General features: G+C 31.4%; 1 protein-coding gene across 2 annotated transcripts in view; it reads right to left on the bottom strand.

The window, feature by feature from the left end:
* Positions 1-8,038: 8,038 nt before the first annotated feature.
* LOC148604707 (phosphopentomutase-like) overlaps positions 8,039-20,489 on the bottom strand; it is a 30,079-nt gene continuing 17,628 nt past the window's right edge. Inside the window, exons 11-19 of one of the 2 annotated variants that reach the window (XM_088548157.1) lie at positions 19,502-19,596; positions 18,568-18,650; positions 17,311-17,404; positions 15,865-15,994; positions 15,361-15,463; positions 13,322-13,408; positions 12,329-12,462; positions 11,527-11,663; positions 11,356-11,484 (exon numbers count right to left, since the gene is read on the bottom strand). In XM_088548157.1, coding sequence (XP_088404283.1) covers positions 11,558-11,663; positions 12,329-12,462; positions 13,322-13,408; positions 15,361-15,463; positions 15,865-15,994; positions 17,311-17,404; positions 18,568-18,650; positions 19,502-19,596 — 832 coding nt within the window. In that variant the 3' untranslated portion in view covers positions 11,356-11,484; positions 11,527-11,557. Of the gene's footprint in view, positions 11,664-12,328; positions 12,463-13,321; positions 13,409-15,360; positions 15,464-15,864; positions 15,995-17,310; positions 17,405-18,567; positions 18,651-19,501; positions 19,597-20,489 lie in introns of both variants that reach the window. The other variant, XM_088548156.1, reaches the window with a different exon arrangement.

Here is a 20,489-nt window from a genome sequence, read left to right as displayed (position 1 = left end):
AGTTAAATTGTTTTGAACATGCAAATGAATTTGATTTATGCAAGTTGTTTGAATATTTGCAATGATTTTCTATGCTTTGCATGTATTTGACAATAATTGGTCTATTTTGTATATTTATTCATTATTCCTTTTGTTCTCTATTTTGTAGATCTTTCAATGCCTTCTATGTGTTAATAAAAGTAGTTCCACATTCGTGTTATATTTGGGCCAGCATTTACCATCACGCCCCACTTGGTCACAGAAAGACATGTCTTATTCTATTTTATAAAAAAAAACATATAGTGTGAACTTCATAACTAAATCAAGGAGTTAAATATAAAGATCCTTATATCCTTTCATATATAGATATAAAAATGTTTAAATGGTACTGTAAATAGTTGCGCAACCCTTGACTTTTCAGTGATTTTAAGTTTTACATGTAACAGTCACACAACCTCTATTTTTGGTCAGGGATTAAAGTGTGGAGCGGCGAATCCAGATATATGTTGAAAGGGGGTTCAAATTGAGTTCCAGAAAAAAAGGGTTTAAGGCTATTGCTTGTTCATTTTCGCTACAATTTTGTACAAAATTCTGAATTTTCCGACATAAGGAAGATTTCGATCTCTGGTAATACCCTAGATCCGTCACTGCTATAATAAAACAATTACTAAAATTATAATTTTCATCTTTCTCAAAATCAGAATTTAGTTAACATTTACTGATTTTTTTGCTTGGAATTCAACTGACACAGAAATATCAATTTTTGGTATTATCTGTCTCCAAGATTTAAACCTGAATCAGCTGCACAGACAAATCAAACGGTACGGTGGACAGGGTAAAGGGGGACAGGGAGAGGACGAATGGAGCGGAAGGGCGAGAGAAGGGAGAAAACATTGAAAAGAGAGACTAGATGTAAAAAAAATATAGTGAACCGAAAATCAATTGTTTATGAAATGGCTTCAAGATATTGCGGGTATGTGTCATAGTATTCACAAAACTATACAACAAACGCGATGATTTTTCATTCCGTATTGTCAACAATGGAGACTTCTTGTATCGCGCTAGACTTCTTACAATTAGGCTTCTGGAACAGTGTTATGTTGCTACAAGATTGAAGTCATCACTTCAGAAGTTGTATGGTCGTCATCATCAATTCGTTGATTTGTTCAATGTGTCATAGTTTTCATTTTTTCTTTCGTGTACCATGGGCTTGACTTTATGGGCGACTCGGTGGGTGTTTCTAGAAAAGCAGAGGACGCTTACCCTACCGGTGCACCTGGTCAATGTCCCAGTTTTTAGTGGAGTCCGTTTGTTTGTTTGTTGGGGTTTAAAGCCCGAGCAGCAATATTTCAGGTGATGAACATGAAGTGGATGATAAAATGAACATGAAATGATGATGAAATGAAAAATGGGATGGGACACAGGATAATGGGGTCGAGAAATTTTGATTGCCACTGGAAATAGGGAGAGGTGGGTAGGATCGGGCAATTTAGCCTCCTGTGGCGGAGCCCTATAGTTCCTACTCTGGGAGGATACCACAGTAGGGTTTTTTTTAACGTGCGAGGAACGTGGCATCGTTCCCAACACGGTGCACCACTATGGTTTGCGGTCAGGTTTTCCGTATTATAGCCTGAAAACCCCAGCATGTAACACGCCAGGGGTATCCCATTCCACCACCTGGGGCAAAATTTTGTAAAGAAATAACATTAAAAATAGAAAAAACTTTGAAAAGGGCAATAACTCCAACATGGCTTAACGGATTAAAACGAAACTTTGACCGCAGATAGATCTCACCATTCTGAACACTTTTACCTTATGTCAGAATTTAGCTAATCCTAACAGTTTTGGAGATACATGCGAAAAACTACCGTGTGACCCCTTTGTTATATTTTTAGTAACGGCGGCCATGTTTTCTACAGATAAAAAATCCCCACATCAGTTTTATGCAGGATACCCCAAGGAACATTCATACCAAGTTTGGTTCTAATTAGTCAAGTTATTTCAGAGGGAAAGAGTTTTGTAATTGTTAACGACGACGGACGACGACGACGCATGCCAAGTGATGACAATAACTCACATGGCCTTCGGGCAAGGTGAGCTAAAAAAAATAAATGTAAATCAGTAACTTCGCGTTATGAAACTAGATCACCAATATGTGTCCGATGATTTAAGTTCACTCTTTCTCTCGGTCATGAAAGTAACATCATACTCTATTTGGAACCAAAGCAAGATGAACATTTGTGTAAAGGTAGGATTATATGTATTATTTGTGGATTATGAATATTCTTCCGTATATGTTTTCTAATTTAAAGTGTTTAGTCATGCCGTCTTAGGTAACCATACTGTAATAAAAGGGATTTATACTAGTATAGTCGCTATCAATGAGTGGTGAAAAGGGGCCAGGTTTTTTCATATCTATTTACCGTTAAGACTATGCAAGATGAATCATTTATTTCTTACTAACTCCCTATTAAAAAGGGTTTCCCTTCATAGGTTTCAGTGAAAATTTACTCTATTCAAATTCAAATACAAATAAAACTTGTTAATAATTTAATCAAAGGACTCAAAAAGGACATAGTAATTATTAAGATGTTATATTTATAATTTTTAGTGGTAGATAGGTTTCGCCATCTACATTATGTCTGTCCGTCTGTCTGTCCAAACTATTGTCTAAGCAGCTTACAGCATTGTTAAAAAGCTTTGTTGGATTTATTATATCCATATGGAGGTGTGCATTCTGTCAGGAATTTGTATTTGAACAAAAATTGTAGCGTAACCAAGGGAACCATGATTCTAGTAGAAATCAAAAGAATGTAATCCAGGGACAAAGACCTGACATGGAAAACACAAAAAATGACTCGAAACGCAACAAAGAACATAAAGTAACTAAAATATGTTTTGTAATACATACAAAGTAACAAAAGTAAATGTGTAACTCAGACTCCACTAAAAAATGGGAACATGGACCAGGTGCACCGGTAGGGTAAGCATCGTCTGCTTTACTAGAAACACCCGCCAGGTTCCATATAAAAAGTCAAGTCCGGGGTAGACGAAAGAAATAGTTTTCAACATTGAGATATTGTTGTCAATGTATGAGTTCCAAGGAGGAATATTTCTCATAATTATTTTTTTCATTTTACAAAAATGTAATAATGTTCATAAATACTTTGCCGATACCCGAATGATCGTCTTTCACAGCTCTGATAGTAGAATGTTTTATATGTTATCATAAAACAGGAGTTTGTCTTAAACTCATTTAATGTCTTGTTGTCAACATATCTCTAGTCATTCATTCTGGTCATGCTAGTCATCACATTGAACGTTTGATTCATTTTGATATGTTTCAGATCATTTGTTTCTATTCAAGAATTAATGTTTTTGTTTATTTTTCAATCCTTTGCATCTGTGTAATAAATAAGTGTTTCCAAAAATTTATATATGTACATATATATGAAAAAAATGCCTGCCTGCCTGGTCATTTTCAGAAGCAAGACCCAGGGGGAGGGGAAACAAACATTCTTTTAAATATGTGTACTACACATTCATATCCTTCTACTGAGGGTAATTTCATTGATATCAATGATTTAGGTCCCCTTTGTGGCACCTCAGTTAAATTTAAGATTTTTCGTTTCTATGTTATGAATTTTTATACTTTACAAAAGGGGGATTTTCAAGTTTTCGGACAATAACTCAAAAAAACTTTCCTCAACTTTTATGAAACTTTGGTGAATTGTTCATACCTATTGATGTACCTTTCGATTTTTATAAATTTCAGAGTTATGAATCTTTTTACTTAAAAAAGGGGAATTTTAAAGTTTTCAGACAATAACTCAAACATACTTTCACCTACTTTTATGAAACTTTGATGCATTGTTCATATTTATTGATGTAAGCTCCCTTTTGATTTTTATAACTTTCAGATTTTTCGTTTCTGTGGTATGAATTTTTATACCTTAAAAAAAGGGGATTTTCAAGTTTTCGGACAAAAACTCAAAAACACTTTCCTTAACTATTATGAAACTTTGGTGCATTGTTTATATCTATTGATGTAAGCTCCCTTTAATTTTTTATAAATTTCAGATTTTTCGTTTCCGTGTCATAAATTTTTATATTTATAAAAAGGGAGATTTTCAAGGTTTCGCACAATTACTCAAAAACACTTTCACTACCTTTTATGAAACTTGTGAATTGTTCATATCAATTGAAGTAAGCTCCCTTCCGATTGATATAGATGTCAAATTTTACATTTCCGTGTTATGAAATTTTACTTTTTAAAAAAAGCCGGAAACGGTCAAGGAAATTTTATTCGTTGAAAAATCGTTTAAAACCGGTCATTTGTTATGATGATATATATATAAAAGGTACTTGGTAACCTTGTCAGAAAAGTGTGTTTTAAACAAGATTGAAATGTATGGGTGAAAAATCAAGACAACAAACTTAGTTACAAACTTGAGGTAGCCTTGATAGTGCCAAATTTTTTGTGCATTTTTTATTTACTTTTTTTTTGGGGTGGGGGGGGGGGGTGGGATATGGTATTTGACCGGGCTCACAGTATTTCTAGTTGATCATATGAATTCATTAAAAGCATAAGGACAAGTTAAAAGGGCAGCAGGTGTATCACGCGCTTAAAGTGCAGCTCGCTATTTCTAATTACATCCTCAAGACAAATAATACATATAGGTAGGATGGGATTGAATGGATGAAAACAAATATTTTTCTGTGGGTGATTGATGGTGTGTTTTACAATTTTACCAAAATGTTTGTGGTCGTGTTGTGACAGGGGGATTAATGTTTGTCTATGAGTGGTTGATTATTAAATGTTTACCTTTTCAATAAATACATATAATTAATCTATTCTTCTCTTTTTTTCCATTCACAACAGATACAAATATCTGTAGCTATTAGTGACAACACCAATGAACCGGGCAAGTCATATCCAAAAGAACAAAGTATATTATACCTAATAGAAATATTTAAAAAAAAAATACAATGTTTCTCAAGTGCACCCTGTTGTAGACATCAAAATATTAACATCCATTAATGTCCATTCATTTTGATGGCTTGTTTAAACTAAAACATCGTCTTGGAATTAAATAGCCGTTGTTCGGAATAAGCTCTATACATATAATTTTTTTAATTTTAAACAATAGGCTAAAATGATGAATAGGATATTGACAATGAAAGTAATGATTCAACCTGTTTGATTAATTTTAAATCTATGAAATGTGGAATTATTTGTCACATTATGTTAATAGTACCTACTTGCATAACTTATCACCTGTAAACCAATTTCAATGTCTTTCTTCGCGTCATTCAATTACAATCCCCAACATTTTCAATATTCTATACATTTTTTTCCAAATTTTTTTTCTTGAAAATTTAAACCCACATTTAAGACTACATATGCAAATTCCAACTAAAATACAGACAATATATGACAATGCTATGGATCCCAACATAAATAGTTCTTGCTTTATTTTCCTGCATTTTAATCAATTTCAAAATGACATTTCTTTTCATTATCAATGTTCATCTTTCAGCCACTATGTTTTTATGGACGGGAATGTACAATTAAACTCTGGTTCATACGTGATTCACTATGAAATCACATTGAGAAGTTTGAGTTATCCTTCCTTGTACTTAGAGCAGCTGGGGTATCAGCACGTAAGCTTTGCTGTTTTTCTAGTATTTTACTTAGTTATTTATGTTTTCAGATATCCAAGACTCGAAGACCGAGTTTGATACCAAGAAATAATTGAAATAAGTACTCTTGTGTCTCTACTAGTTGTTTTTCTTATGTGTTTTCCAACATTTACTATGACTTGGTCGTGTTTTGTCATCTTTCAAGATATCAAACTAGGACCATTGATGGACATGACAGGATGACCCAGTGAAGAATTTCATTATCCCTTGTGGAAGTTATCTCCCTTAATTAACTTTTTTCTACATGCCTCCTATTCAATTTTAAGGATATCATAAACATAATTGGCCAATATTGTACTATAAGGATTTAATCATCTTCTTTAAGAGTTATACCCCTTTGAAACAAATTTCCTTGTATTGCTTACATCTTGACTTGAAAACCATTAAATATAGAATTGATCAAAAAACTGTTACATGTTCAAAGACACATGACGTAATAAATAACATACAATGTAAACATGTAATTTGTTATCAAACCTTACCAAAGTTATCTTTTTTGAAATATCATACTTAATTTTTAAAAATTTTTAAATTGGTATAGACATTGGACCTTAAGCAATGATCTTTTGTCTATGTAACCTTTCATTAGGGCCCTGCAACTAAAAGTGGCGGCCGCCCTTTAGTGATCACTGTGCATTCATCATTACACATTCAATTACATTCATTACAAGTTGTGTCTGGACTGTGACTTTTTGTCTTTTGATGTAGGCTTTTGATATTTGGCATGTGGATTTTCCTAATGATGATGTATGTTTCATGGATAGTGGTTTATGACCTTGAACTTTTACCTCAAGGTCAAATTAGTTCTTTTGTTTTGGTTGACAAACTCTTGTCTAGGCTGTAACCTTTTTTTGGTCCTTTGGTGTGGGTTTTAATATTTGACATGTGGATTGATCATCTAAATCAAATTCATATAAATGGCTTAATTGCCACGCAGGGCCCACAGAGATGGACTACTTCTCAATGATTTCTAGTTACTGTCAAAGGTTAGGCAGTGCAAACATATCAAAATGAAAGGTCTTAAAACATTCATCCTACATATCATGTTTTGTTCCCTAAAAATCGGTTGGGTTGGGTGAATGAATGCAGAAATTGAAATGTTTTATATGGTTGGGTTGTTCTATATCAAACGAAATGTAACGAATACTTCACAAGTATGAATTTCGTTTTACCAAAAAAGAATCTGATTGAGGTCAATAATTGCAAAATGCTAAAGTTCATAGAAAGTAGGGTTGTTGCACATCAAATTAAAGGCCTTCAAGTGTACACTACATAAAACCACAATGATAACCTTGACAACTGCATTTGACAAGGTCACCAAGTGCAAAATGGGATATTGTTGTTATTGATCAAGGAGAAAGCTTTCAAGGGAAGACCTTTCAATTGAGTTGTTTAACAAACAATTGACATTTATTTCATAAATGTTTGAAGGGTAGGGTCAACAAGTGCAAAAAGGAAGTTGTAGGATAACTTGTTATACTGTATGTCAAACAAAAGGTCTTGTCGTGTACATTACAAGAAGAAAACTTTCAATGGGAAAGACCTTTTAATTGTTTTACAAACAATTAACATACTACTTTTTGTTATTAAAGTAAAAGTGATTCATTTTCTAGTAATAAATAATATGACATGAAAACAAAATAAATCTGAATTGAATATGTGATAGTACCATAAGAATCAATTGGCAGTTCAATAAAAGATTTACAGATTATCAAATCAGTCACTACAATGGTTAATTGACCCTTGGCAACTGCTTATTTAACCTTAAATGGAGTATTGTAAAATATTAAACCATATTAGGACAATAGTTCCTGATCCTAACAGAGATTGTATATTTTTATAATTACAATAAAACCTTTCTTTTCTGAACCCTATTAGACTTTAAAATTGGTCTGGGTTAAGTCAGGTGTTCAGTTTACCAGGTTTCATTGTATTTGATTAATTTTTTATATTGACCTAAGTGTAATTGCTACCAAAAGCTATTAACCCTCCCACAAAAGGGGAGGGGGAGACTCCCACCAAATCAATGTAAAATTGAGAATCTCTCACATAAAAATGTCAGATATGTGGGAGGTATTTAGCTGAAATTACTATAATTTCTGAAAAAAAATAGTAAATAATTGATTTTTTATATAAAAAAATTGGTTTTACATAAAAATTACAATGTCAATGAGAAATTCCCATATGAGACAGTATCAATGGGAGGGAATCTTCTATATGAACTGTTCAAAAGGTTAACAGGTAGGCCAAAAGTGTTTAATTTTGTCTAATGCAGCCACTGAAAAAATTTTTTTTGGTTGGTCTTGCTTGTATATAAAAATAAAAAGTCTTTTGGTAGAAAGAAATAGTCATGAAATTATGATTAATAATTTATTTATGACAATTATAAAAGTACTTCTTCAACTTAAAACTTTCCAAGCATTCATGTTTATATGACCCAGTCCAAGCAAAAAACTGCATTCTTTGTACAATAGCAATAAAAACAGCATACAAAAATGTTGCCTTTTATAAAATGAATTGACAATTAACACAAATCACTAATATAAAGCCTACTAAGGCGAGAGAAAATGTTAAGTATGAGGTAGACAATTTTCTGCAAAAAGCTTTTACTTCCATAATAGTTTCCAGGAAACAATGTACATATATAGAAACATAATCCAGTCTTGCATCTGTTTATGTGTAATATTAAGTTTGTTCATTGTAGATAGCAATGTATTATCTCAATAAAACTAATGCACATATCTTACTGTGTAATTTTTAATTAATATGAAATTGCAGACTTGGTTTTACTGGGCTATCAAAGAAGCATACTTGTGAACTCGTGGGAATGTTAATATTCAGTAAAATTAAAATTACTGTTAAAAAGCTCATAAAGGGAAAACCCCCACTTCAAGTTATGTTAAATGATAAACTAACCTCCACACGCTTTATATCCCTAAGTAATCATATTCATTCATGCATATCAACATCTGATGCCCAACCTTCCAAAAAATTTCATCAAAATCTCTTGAGGGCTTTAGAAGGAGATGTGTTTTCAAGAAATGTAGACAGGCACATGAATGGATGTACAGACAGACAGAAAGACAGACTTTTCTTTATACCCAAACCATGTTGCAGGGGCATTTTTAGAAATATTATTTGTAATACCTAAAAAATAATACAGATCTCTTCTATAAAGTAGTAATTATATTTGCTAAATTAGTTTTAACTAGTGGTTAAGAAATGCAAAAAAAAAAACTAAACTATAACATAAAAAGTACATCTTTTAGGCATCTCCTAACATGTCCTTTAAATGAACATGGAAATTCCCAACAAAATCAGTAATAACAAACAAGAATGTATTGGTATTGCATAACAGACAAAAATCAACATTTAAGTGTTAGTACCTGTAAGAATCAGTCAGTGGGTTAAACATGGCATGAAAAACCCACCATTTTGAAATCATAATCAAAAGAAAAAAAAACCAGATTTTCCATATCACTTTGGTAAATTAAATTCTAATTTCACTGAAATGCACTGAAAATGGGCAGATAACTATGTCAAAAATTTCATTTTTCTAACATTCTATTGAAAATTTTCTAAGTAAACACAGAAAGCATCCTTCAGTGAAATCATATTGTCAGATTGGTGGGTTGTTGACATGCTCATATCTGATTTTTTAACCTTTTTTGCCTGATTCTTACAAAAACTTACACTTAATGACATAACTGACACTTCATCAACAGCTTAACAAAATATGTACATGTATAGGTATTCAAACACTCCAAAATTGTCCACTTACGGAGAAACAGTAAACTAAGGTAAAGCATAGTTATACAATCGTATAAACATGATATTTTAAAGATTAAGACAATGTGTATGTGCACTGCAGACATGATTGATACTATCTATTCATACTAAACAGCTGATAGAAAAACAGAAGTATGAAAATCATACTACAGCTTGTCTGTGTGTCAGTATCCCAGAAGATTTTATTCATTGAGGATAATTATTAAAATTTATCTATAACCAATGATTACCTGATGAATTTTTAAAAGGAGGACCAGCCCTGTTACTAAATTCTTGTAAAAAATTAGCAGATAACATTGTAATAAAAACAGCTAACACTTTAAAGGCTAATAAAGAAAATTGAAGAATAGAGTACAAGATAGGAGCTAAAAACCATTTAATACTTACTATGAAAGTTCTGTTGTTCGTGGGGTACCAATTTTTGTGGGTAAGCCAAACCACATAATTTGGTTCCCATTGAAAAGGACATTTTCATTAATGTGTATACTGAATACCTCAAAACCAAAATCTTCCCTAATCCACGAAAATTGGTTTCCACAAATTAAAGAACTTTCACAGTAATTGACACACACATAAATACCAAGTGGTCAAAGAAATACATTTGTAATGCAAAAGTTTTACTGACATGCAATTGCATCTGTAAAAACACTTCAAAACTCCTTCCCTTGATTATATAATTGAAATTAGCAGGACATGAATATTGACAAAGATTTTGAATTCAGTGAAAATGAAAGCAATCATTCAGTATGTCTTAGTAATGAGAATAACAATACAAGTTTATTATATTACAAATATTTTATACACATTCCCACAGATTATATGGCAAAAAAAAAAACTACAAAGCAGTAAACAGGGTGTTAAACTTTATCATTTCTGAAAAATGAAATATTGCATTAAGTTAAGATGTTGTAAGATTTCAATAAAATTTTCCAGTCAAAACCCTTTTGAACTTAAGTTACCACTATTAGATATTAGTAGATAGTGTATTGGGAATGCTAGAGAATTGGGCATATTGTTAGAGTTATTTGTTCCTAAATGGATTGTTTGAAGATATCTATATTTATCTAGTGTGGTAGGTAGAATCAACTAAACCATGAATAGATCAAAAACAATTTCTAGTGCTTTCTATATGGTTAATTTAATTCTTATCCATTTTAGTAAATTACAAACTAACATTTGCTTTTCAGAAAAAAAAATGAGTTTATTTCTTATGGATGAATTTTTTTTAAACAAAATTTGACCTGTGCTATCTATAGCCTGAGTCTTCCATGGATACCCTCTTCTATAGCCTGGGTCTTCCATGGATACCCTCTTCTATAGCCTGGGTCTTCCATGGATACCCTCTTAAACAGGCAAGTGGAATCATCCATTTTTTCAGAGATAAAATTTTCATGACATAACATTAATACCTTTGTTATGGTAGTCTTAGGAGTAATACATGAATAAATATTTGCCATAAGCATTTTAACTTTTTTTTTAATATCAAATAGAAAGAAAATTTACCATCCTCAGATTATACTGCGTTATAGATAAACAATCAAGTCAACGAAAACAGCTTGGGAGTATTATGTATGGAATAAGAATATAATCTGGAATTTTTACCTTCAGAACAAGGGCCATGCAATTTAACTATAGACAAATGCATTTTAAAATGTTTTTTAAGGGTTATTGAGATTTATTTGGAAATGTCTAAACTTTCAACTTCAGACCATAATATTTTTAATTCTTACTCAGGTAGACGTATATATTTAATTTTTTCTTAGAGAATGAACTTGTAAAATATATGCTCCCATTTAACAAAACAATTACTACTTCAGAAAATCCATTAAGACTTTACAAGATTACAGCAAAAAAAAATGTATCACTTCAATAAGATAATTAACAAATAGAGCCTGAAATCAATACAAGTAAATATGACATTAAACTAAGTGATTATGACATTGATTTCATGCTGGTATCTAAAACTGTGACCTATATTTAACTTGAACAACCCTTGGTATCTGAAGCCATGACCTATATTTAACTTGAACAACCCTTGGTATCTGAAGCCATGACCTATATTTAACAGCCCTATTAGTCAGCTCGCTTATGACACTCTTGTTTGAAGTTTGAATTTCTCTGGCTGTAGGAAATATGTGATGATACACTGTACAATATCTTCTAGTTCATGCTGAGCTGACTGTTTATCTAACCTGTAGGTAAAAATCATAGAAGTAAAGTGGGGATCAAATGGAGGAGACCTGTAAAATCATAGAAGTATTGTAGGGATCAAATGGAGGAGACCTGTAAAGTCATAGAAGTACAATGGGGATCAAATGGAGGAGACCTGTAAAATCACAAATCAGTATTGGCTTATAGTGCTGTGAATTTGTTAGTTTTTATGCAAACCAAAATTCTATTTAAATCCTTACAATATCAGGAATACCAAAACTGTGGTAATTAATTCAATGAAAGTTTGAATTATTGAAATTATCATAAATGTACAACAAAAAAACAACTAATTTCCAACAATTAGTACTAGTATACCTACAAAAGTACTTAATGGTCAATCGATCAAATATTTGTATTTCTGATATATTGTTAAAAATGCTTTCAAAAATTGCAGTTCAACAAAGGTTGATCTTGGGTGTGCAATTCCATGGGAGTTCCCTATTAATATTCTTAGTGGGATGGTTAATTGAATTATTTAAGCATTGTAAAACATGTTGGTGAGAGCTTTAAATTGCAAGTTTTCACTTATATTCTTGTGCATTTACATTTTTAAAGACTAATTTTTCTAGTGGTTTGAATTCATCGCAAAAAAATTATCATTTCTCTGACAGAAATAAAATACTGTAAAAAGAGTATATAGTCTTACCCTTTCTGTGGATCTGGTTTATGTTCTGTGTAGTATTTAATTTTAGGTTCTGTCCCACTTGTGCGTAGTGTTGCTACACATCCATTTTCAAAGGTGAAGGTCACCATCTGACTAGATTTACTGACTGGCAAGGTCTAAAAATGAAGCATGAAGGTGAATATCATCAACTAAAAGATATTAAATGTTTACAGTATTCTTTTTTAAAAAAGCTGCTTAAGGGAAAGTAAATTTACAATATTAAGTAATTGCCACATTGAAAGATAAGACATTGAATTACATGTGAGTATAAGGTTAGCTTACTGTGTGTAGACAAAAAGTTCAAGTAATGTAACACTCAGTTTTTATACAATACACACAGGTGAATTCAATTTTTACTTCTATTCAGGAAAAGGTATTCATTTACTTTGAGTTTAGCTGAGGTCAACTGGCACAAATCAGAAGTTGCTCTGGAGAACAGAAAGCTAAATACATGTATGGAAGCATTAGAGATGTCTTTCATGTTTTGATAAATATTTCTAACCAACTTCCTCTGATCTAATAGTCATGAATAACAAAATCATTTACCTACTATACAAGCATATTAAGAAGGTAGACCTAGGGTAAGAGATACAATTCATACAGATCATTGGAACGTTTGTATTCACCATTTTACATCAATCTCATGTAAACATCAAAGTAACTTGATTTCATTATTTTTCAAATAAAAGCTTCATAGGCTTTGGTGAAATAGAATATGATACAAACATATCATTGATTTCAAGAGTTATGTCCCTTACTCTAGGTCTACCTCCTTAAAATAAGTTTCCAATAAATTTGAGGTATAATGTATTTGTTACATTGAAAATCAATTAAGTTTAACTTAAATGTCTTTCTTCTTGAACTACTTCACTTTAGTCAAATTAAAGTGATTTAGATGTTACATATCTTCTAAACCTAATAAATCAAACTAATATCCTGTAATTTAATAGATTCAGGGGAAACAACTGTACTCACAGGCTGGTTATCTGGTTTACTGTTGTCAAATCCTACTGTTAAATCCCTCACATATTTTATTTTGTATGGACCACAGGTATCAGGTAACTAGATGTATAAATAAAAGAAAATGTCAGAAAATCACTTTAACAACAAAAAAATAGTGTAGCCTGAATGTATTAAAAGCATCGAAACACCAAATGATACAGATTCAAATAAATATAATATCTTATTTAAAATGTATGCTTAAACTAATACCCACTTATGGTAATTAGGACATGATTGTATCATTGGTGAATCAAAGAACAAAGGACTTAAACAAACAAATTATCTTAAAGATTTTAATGTTTAATATAAATCTTAAGTGAACTTGAACATGTACTTGTTAATTAATGGGGCTTGTAAGTCTTATTTTAAAATTATTTTTTATCTGAAACTTCTACTGTTCCAAGCATTCAACCAAAGACTGATTTATGTATAGTTTGTTATTTCCAGGTACAGAAGTCTTATGTATATTTATCAGAATTTTCTATTTGGGGTTATTACCAAACTTGTAGTGTAGAAATAGTTAATAGTCATCCTCATGTTTAAAAAGAATAGGTTTTTGTTCATAAGACTGTAGTATTTAGGGTGTAATGGCCATAGCTCCCCTTTTTTTTAAAGAATAATAAAAGAAAAAAAATAATGTCATCTGTTAAATATTGTACTGAATATGACAATTCATCATATTCATTCATTAAACATGTCATAATCTGGTATCCTATTATACTGATTTTAGTAAATACGCATATACTGGTTAAATTTAATAAGTAAATGTTAGTCAAATATGCCCATAACAAAAGGATCAATTTTTCAGTGTGTATATAAACACTGTGCCAAGATTGAGTAACATCAGACCTATACTTCTTGAGTTATATAGATTACACAAACTGAACAGGTATCCCTCACAACAAAAAGAGGCAAAAATGGCATATTTTTACAAGTAAAACATACAGATAATTGAGGGAAAATATGTTAAATTTCTCTATAATAGGAGAACTCATCTTCAGTATGTATACTAACATTGTGCAAAGGATAGGTAATATTGGTTTAATACATTTTTATATACCCACAAAGCATGATAGACTAACAGACAGAAGAAGTTGACAGGCTACTATGCCTGCTTTCATTGTTGGTAAAGCAAGTGAAAAACTACAATTCAGTAACATAATTTACAAAAGAAAATATGGATGAAATAAAATGCAATGGCTGGGAGTACAATAGAAAAGCATAATGGGAGTTCGAAACTTGCTATAAACTTTCTAATCAACTTTTCCAGTTGTTCACTTAAATAAAGGGCATTAATAAATGTCTTCTATAATATTCTTCTACCTTGTTTTCATTTTTTTCATTTCTTAAAACTAGTGTTGGGAATTGATGCAAATTTCCAGATCGACGATTGTTGCATCAACATTGTCTGATGACTGGTGATAGGTGTTTGGGAATTTGACTAGGATGACCCTTCAAAAGCATATTGCCATAATGTGTTTGGATATCATTATATCTTATGTAAATGTGTGAAATCATCATCAATAAAGCCACATGTTGTCTTGGGGCCTGTCCACACCTCAGGTGCCAACAGACAAAAAATAGAATCGTCCAATGTTATGGTTAAAAATAGAATAAATCATCTGTCAACAGAAAGATTAATAGTCTGGTCAAACAAGAGAGAAGATGACTTTGAAAAGAAGGCTAAAGACACAATCTTCATATTTTAAGACATGAACGAATCAATCTTGATACTGTAAACTGGAAATATTTTTATGCCATCTTTTTTTCCGAATTTCCTGATATAAATATCCTGGCAATTTTAAATTCGTGATCATTCATCAAATTGTATAAATAGCCGCATAATTTCACGAGTTACAGTATCTTGAAATCAATCATCAAACAGAGGCTCCTTAAATGACTGGTAACTCGATGTTCCCAACGATCAGTGCACCAACTTTTAAAAACCAATGCAAATCCATTTGGGTAATTCCATCTAAAACCCTGCAATGTTACACTTGATTTCTAAATACCTTGCCAGAACCATTGTAGTTTCTCAGATCTTCAAACAGCTGGTTAATAACATTTTTATCATGGCAAATGAAATAGGAATTTAAACTCAAGTGGTAGCCATATCTAGAAATAAAACAACGGAATATTATCCTATTATACACTTGTGAAGCAGTAAACAATTCAAATACATGTATTAAACAAATTCAAGTTATTTTCTTTATTAGGATCAATGAGCTAAACTACAGAATATAGTTTCAGTAAAAATAAACCTTATTTATGTTTTTCTTATACAAAAAAGAAAATTTCACAAAGGTTTATGAATTTCGAATGGTAAATAAGCCTCTAGATTAATGCTCCTATGTTTGCATTAGTTATTAGTTCAGTTTTTAGATCTTAACATTTCTAAAGAAGACATCAGATTTGAAACAGTGAATAATCAAATGTTTCCTTTATAGATCTTGAACCAGTTCAGTATGAGTATATATTATTTTTCATTAATAAATTATAACATAACAAATACATACTTTTTATAAATAATTTCTAACTGTTTATGTAGATTAAGACCTTGTTCATACAGATATGATGTCATTTCAGCTGCGACAGCAGCACCACTAACACCATCTTTATCTAGGACATTGGTACCACACATAAAACCTGAAATATTAAGTAGCATTCCAGCTAAGAATCATGCAAAATGTGATTCATGGTTGGAAAGCCTACATATTTTTATTTTTGATATTTTGTTTAAAATGCTTTAGTAAACAGAAATTAACATTCAATTTTTAATTTAATCCATGTTCTTAGGTGATAAAAATTATATAGAATGCACTGTAGATCTCAAAATTAAGGGAGATAACGCTGTAGATGATACCCAAATACAATAGAATCTGTTGGATTTTCAATGTTGATTATCTCCTAAGAGCAGGCAGATTTGAATGAATAATTACACAATTCATAGTATAGACCCATAAAACAACTTAATTACAAAAATAAAAATATGTAGCTCTTTTTGGGGTGCATCACATTTTTCAGATTTTGTATGATTCTTGAAAAGACAGCTACTTAATATCATAATGTAAGCATATCAGTGAAGACAATAAAAAAGTGTATACTGTAATATGATGTGGCAAATGACAACTGGTCTTACACCTCAACTCTACTTAACCACAGACTTTGACCTATGGACCTCAAAATAGTTATCTTACTTACCTGGTATTGAAGCACAAATAAGTTTCATTCAATAACAAAAGGTCCTCAAACTGTAGTGAAAGCAAATTATGGATGGTGGGATCAATAAAGGGATAGAAAGTCAACTTTAGGGAGAGGTAGGAAACACTGATACTTGTAGCTTTATTTCAACCTTTCAATCCTCTCTTTATAAAAACTAATACAAAGTACTGTTGAATCTAATGATAAGATATCTAATACTATGTAATCCTGCCATCTTCATTTTTTACTCAGTTCTTCCTAAATATTCAAATTTGAAAATTCAAAACTTTCATGTCCAGTTAAAAGTCTTTTGCAGTAATAGGAATAAAATGATTTTTGGTTGAGTAATGATTGCTGATGGAGGGTAGATTTTTTTTATCCATTTTCTTTTTTTTTTGGCTTACCTATTGATGAAACAGTTTTCTTAAGGATCATATTGCCCTCATATATGACATTAGTATTACAGATACTGTGTACCATTGTAACCAAGGATTTTTCATTCATAAGTGATCTGTTTTCCACAATGAGTTTATCAGTCATGTCCATCAAACTTGGCCTTCAACCACCAAAGGAAGTTGAGTATATGACAATACTGAAGTAACTTTAATTTGACTAGTTTTTGTTTTACCTAATTGAAAACTTAACTACAATAAAACTGTTTCCTTCTGAAAAAAAAAATCATTAAATCTTAAAAAATATTAACTTAACAGATCAGATTTGTTTTTTTTTTCAATTCTTATTCAGTGTGCTACTCTACATACCTATGGCTTCCTCAAAAGCAAACAGCACTTTCTTCCCCTCTTTGAGAAATTGATCAGATTTATTACCCATCCATTTGAATCCTGTTAGTGTTTCCTGAAAAATAATATTCAGATTTCAATCATGTCAGGATTTCCTGCTTAATAATACAAAGCAATGTTTAATTACCAAGGTTAAGAAACACGACTGATTTTTTTTTTTAATTTTGGGAGGAACTTACAAAATATAGAACTGCTTATTTTCTTGCTATTTTTCAATTTAAGGACAGCAAATGAAAAATTTACAGTAGTTTTTTTCCAATAATTTATTTAATTTGTTGCAAGCTTTCTGTTCTGTTGGTTCTCTTTATGGAAACCATGTTATTTTGTATAACCTGGCTATGTACTATGATATCATTAAAGTTGACTGGTCCACACTGTGATTCATAAAAATACAAACAGAATTACACCTTAATCAATTATTAACATTTGTACAGGTTATACTCAACTAGAAATACTGTGAGTAAGCTCACAAAGAGAATACACCAACTTCAAATGAACTTAAATGTAAAAATGCTTGTTGGAAAATATCAGTCTTTACAACTAACTTTCCAGTTCACAGGCCCGAAATACATTTTTGAGAAATTTTTATATCGTGACTGTTTGCCTGTAATTAATTTTACAGGCCCACCTCCATTTTGACAAACCTTTGGGCCTTGGACTACTGCTTAATTGTGAAGACTGTTATCTCCCTTAGGAGTCATCCAACAGCAATTACATTCCTTCATGCACATATACGTACGATGCCAAACTTTCCGAAAAAATTTCATCAAAATCCCTTGTGCTTTACAAGATTTTAATATTTAAAACTCTTAATATGGATTATCTCCCTTTGGAGTCCTTGGACAGTAATTACTTTCCTTCATGCACATCTAAACATGATACCTAACCTTCCTATAAAATTTCATCAAAATGCCTTCAGCAGTTTAGGAGGAATTGCACTTAGTGGACAGACCAAAAGGCAAATGGGGTGATTCCTACATACCCCTACAAACTTTGATTGCGGGGTGTATAATTACCTGAGTTGGGCCAGTTTACACTTCTCATAAACCATGGTTTATAAATGTAAATTGGAAACATTAATTAAAAAATCAACCACATGATTACATGACTTCAGAACAGTGCTTTTAACATTAACTTTTCTTTCATCAATATATATTAAACAAATGTGGCATACAGTCACTACATGTTTTTTATACATTACCTGTTCTTTATGCATACCTCAAAATTAAAGCCTTCATACCTAGCAATGGTTTGTAAAATCTTAGAGGATACTGTACTGGCTAACATGTAGACATCTGATGCTGCAAATGAAAAATAAAATTAGAATATCAACTGTAAGGGCTATTCTACAGAAACCTAACAATTCCAGCAATCATCACTTCAGTGTATTTTGATCAACACACACAAATGAATGAATTTCAAAAGCTTCTCAACCAGTCAAAAAATAAGTACATTAAAAGCCCACTAAAGAAATACTATGTATAGAATTATTGAATACACATACACTCATTCTATGGACAATAATCAGTTATGGAATAATTGTATTTTTTTTTGGCCTGTGAGGAAATAACATCAACCAAGTCGTGCACACCAAATAAATATGCAGGTTATTTTCAAGTGTGCACCACAGGCATTGAAGTTGTTTCACATGGACCAAAAAAATATAATAGTCATTCCTTATAATTTAATTTTGGTATCAATATTTAACGAGTAAATCAGCAAAAAATGTTGATGGTGTCAGCATCATATAACAAAATTTGGTCTATAAGATGATGGACAAAATTTGTTATCAAATAAGAAAGCATGCTACATCTGAAATTGAATTAGTCCAAGGTAATGTCAGCCATATTATAACGTACACATTACATTACATGTTGCCACTAACACAGCATAACACACTTAAACTATTAACGCCAGCAACCAGCTGTTTTACTGAACTTCAGATTCCACAGAGTAACAAAAGCCAAAAAAAAACACCCAAAATCCCAAAACCCAAGCCCTTGGATAACACAAGTTGACAATGAATAATATTGAAATTTTATATTCCCTGTTAAATCTGCCATGATAAAAGATAAGCAAGTTCAAAACTGTCAAATACTAACCAAAAACAGTATAATCACATGCATAAATGCCAAATCTTAAAGTTATATACCTGGATAATCTGGGTTTTTTAATCTGAATGAAAACCAGCTCCACCATCCTAATAAAGCTCCTATTTCATTTCCAGAAAAAATCTGCCACTTTCCACTATTAAATTAAATGTTTTATGAGAATATTTGTATTTTCTATTTGCTATATTTATTTAAATGCTCCTTTTAAGTTTTCACTAAATTAAGCAACACCTCTAGCACATTGTATCTTCCTTTCTGAATATGAACAAGTATGCAGTAAGAACTGTTTAACCCTGAATGCACCACAAAGTACTGTGAAAGTACTACTGTTTGTAGGGTACCAATTTTCGTGTTTTTTTTGGGTATGCCAGACCACGAAATTTGGTTCCCAATCAAAAGGAGATTCCCATTGATGTGTTTACTGAAAACCTCAAAACCACAAATTCAAGCATCCATGAACTTGTGTATCTTCCTTAATCCACGAATTAAAGTACTTTCACAGTACTTTGGATTATTATGAATGGGAAATAATGCTTAAATAGCATGAAACTACTCATTGAGGTTTATTTTTTAATTGTAAAATCACATACCAAAAACAAACTATTGGTTTGAGGAATTCAGGAAAACAGGTATTTTTCAAACACAAAAAAAAAAAGGGTAAGAGTTTGGAAATCTGATGCGTAGGCTAACACTTGTATCTCAGAACATGTTGGTAGGAGATTGATAGATGTAAAAAATTAAATTAACTGCTCTCTTAGGATTGCTACATGTAGGTCTCTTTCCCTAAGAAAAAATGAAATCATAGAAATTCAATTTTTAATTCTAAGTCTGCCATTCTTACTGTCAATAAAATCAATACTGAAATGGAGTTATTAATTATCCGTATATCACTTTTTCTTCTTCCAAAAAACTGCCAGCGATGACTAACAAAGAAACTGTGTAAATATTTACCAGTCAGGGATGACCACAATAAATAATTTTGCATTCACATCACTAACTAGTATTACACAATGTGTAACTATTAAAATG

Source organism: Perna viridis, chromosome 10 (genome assembly GCF_037379345.1).
Source record: "Perna viridis isolate PV_CMFRI_1.1 ecotype Kerala chromosome 10, ASM3737934v1, whole genome shotgun sequence".
NCBI classification, from domain to species: Eukaryota; Metazoa; Mollusca; class Bivalvia; order Mytilida; family Mytilidae; genus Perna; species Perna viridis.
This window is presented reverse-complemented; position numbering and strand designations above follow the sequence as displayed.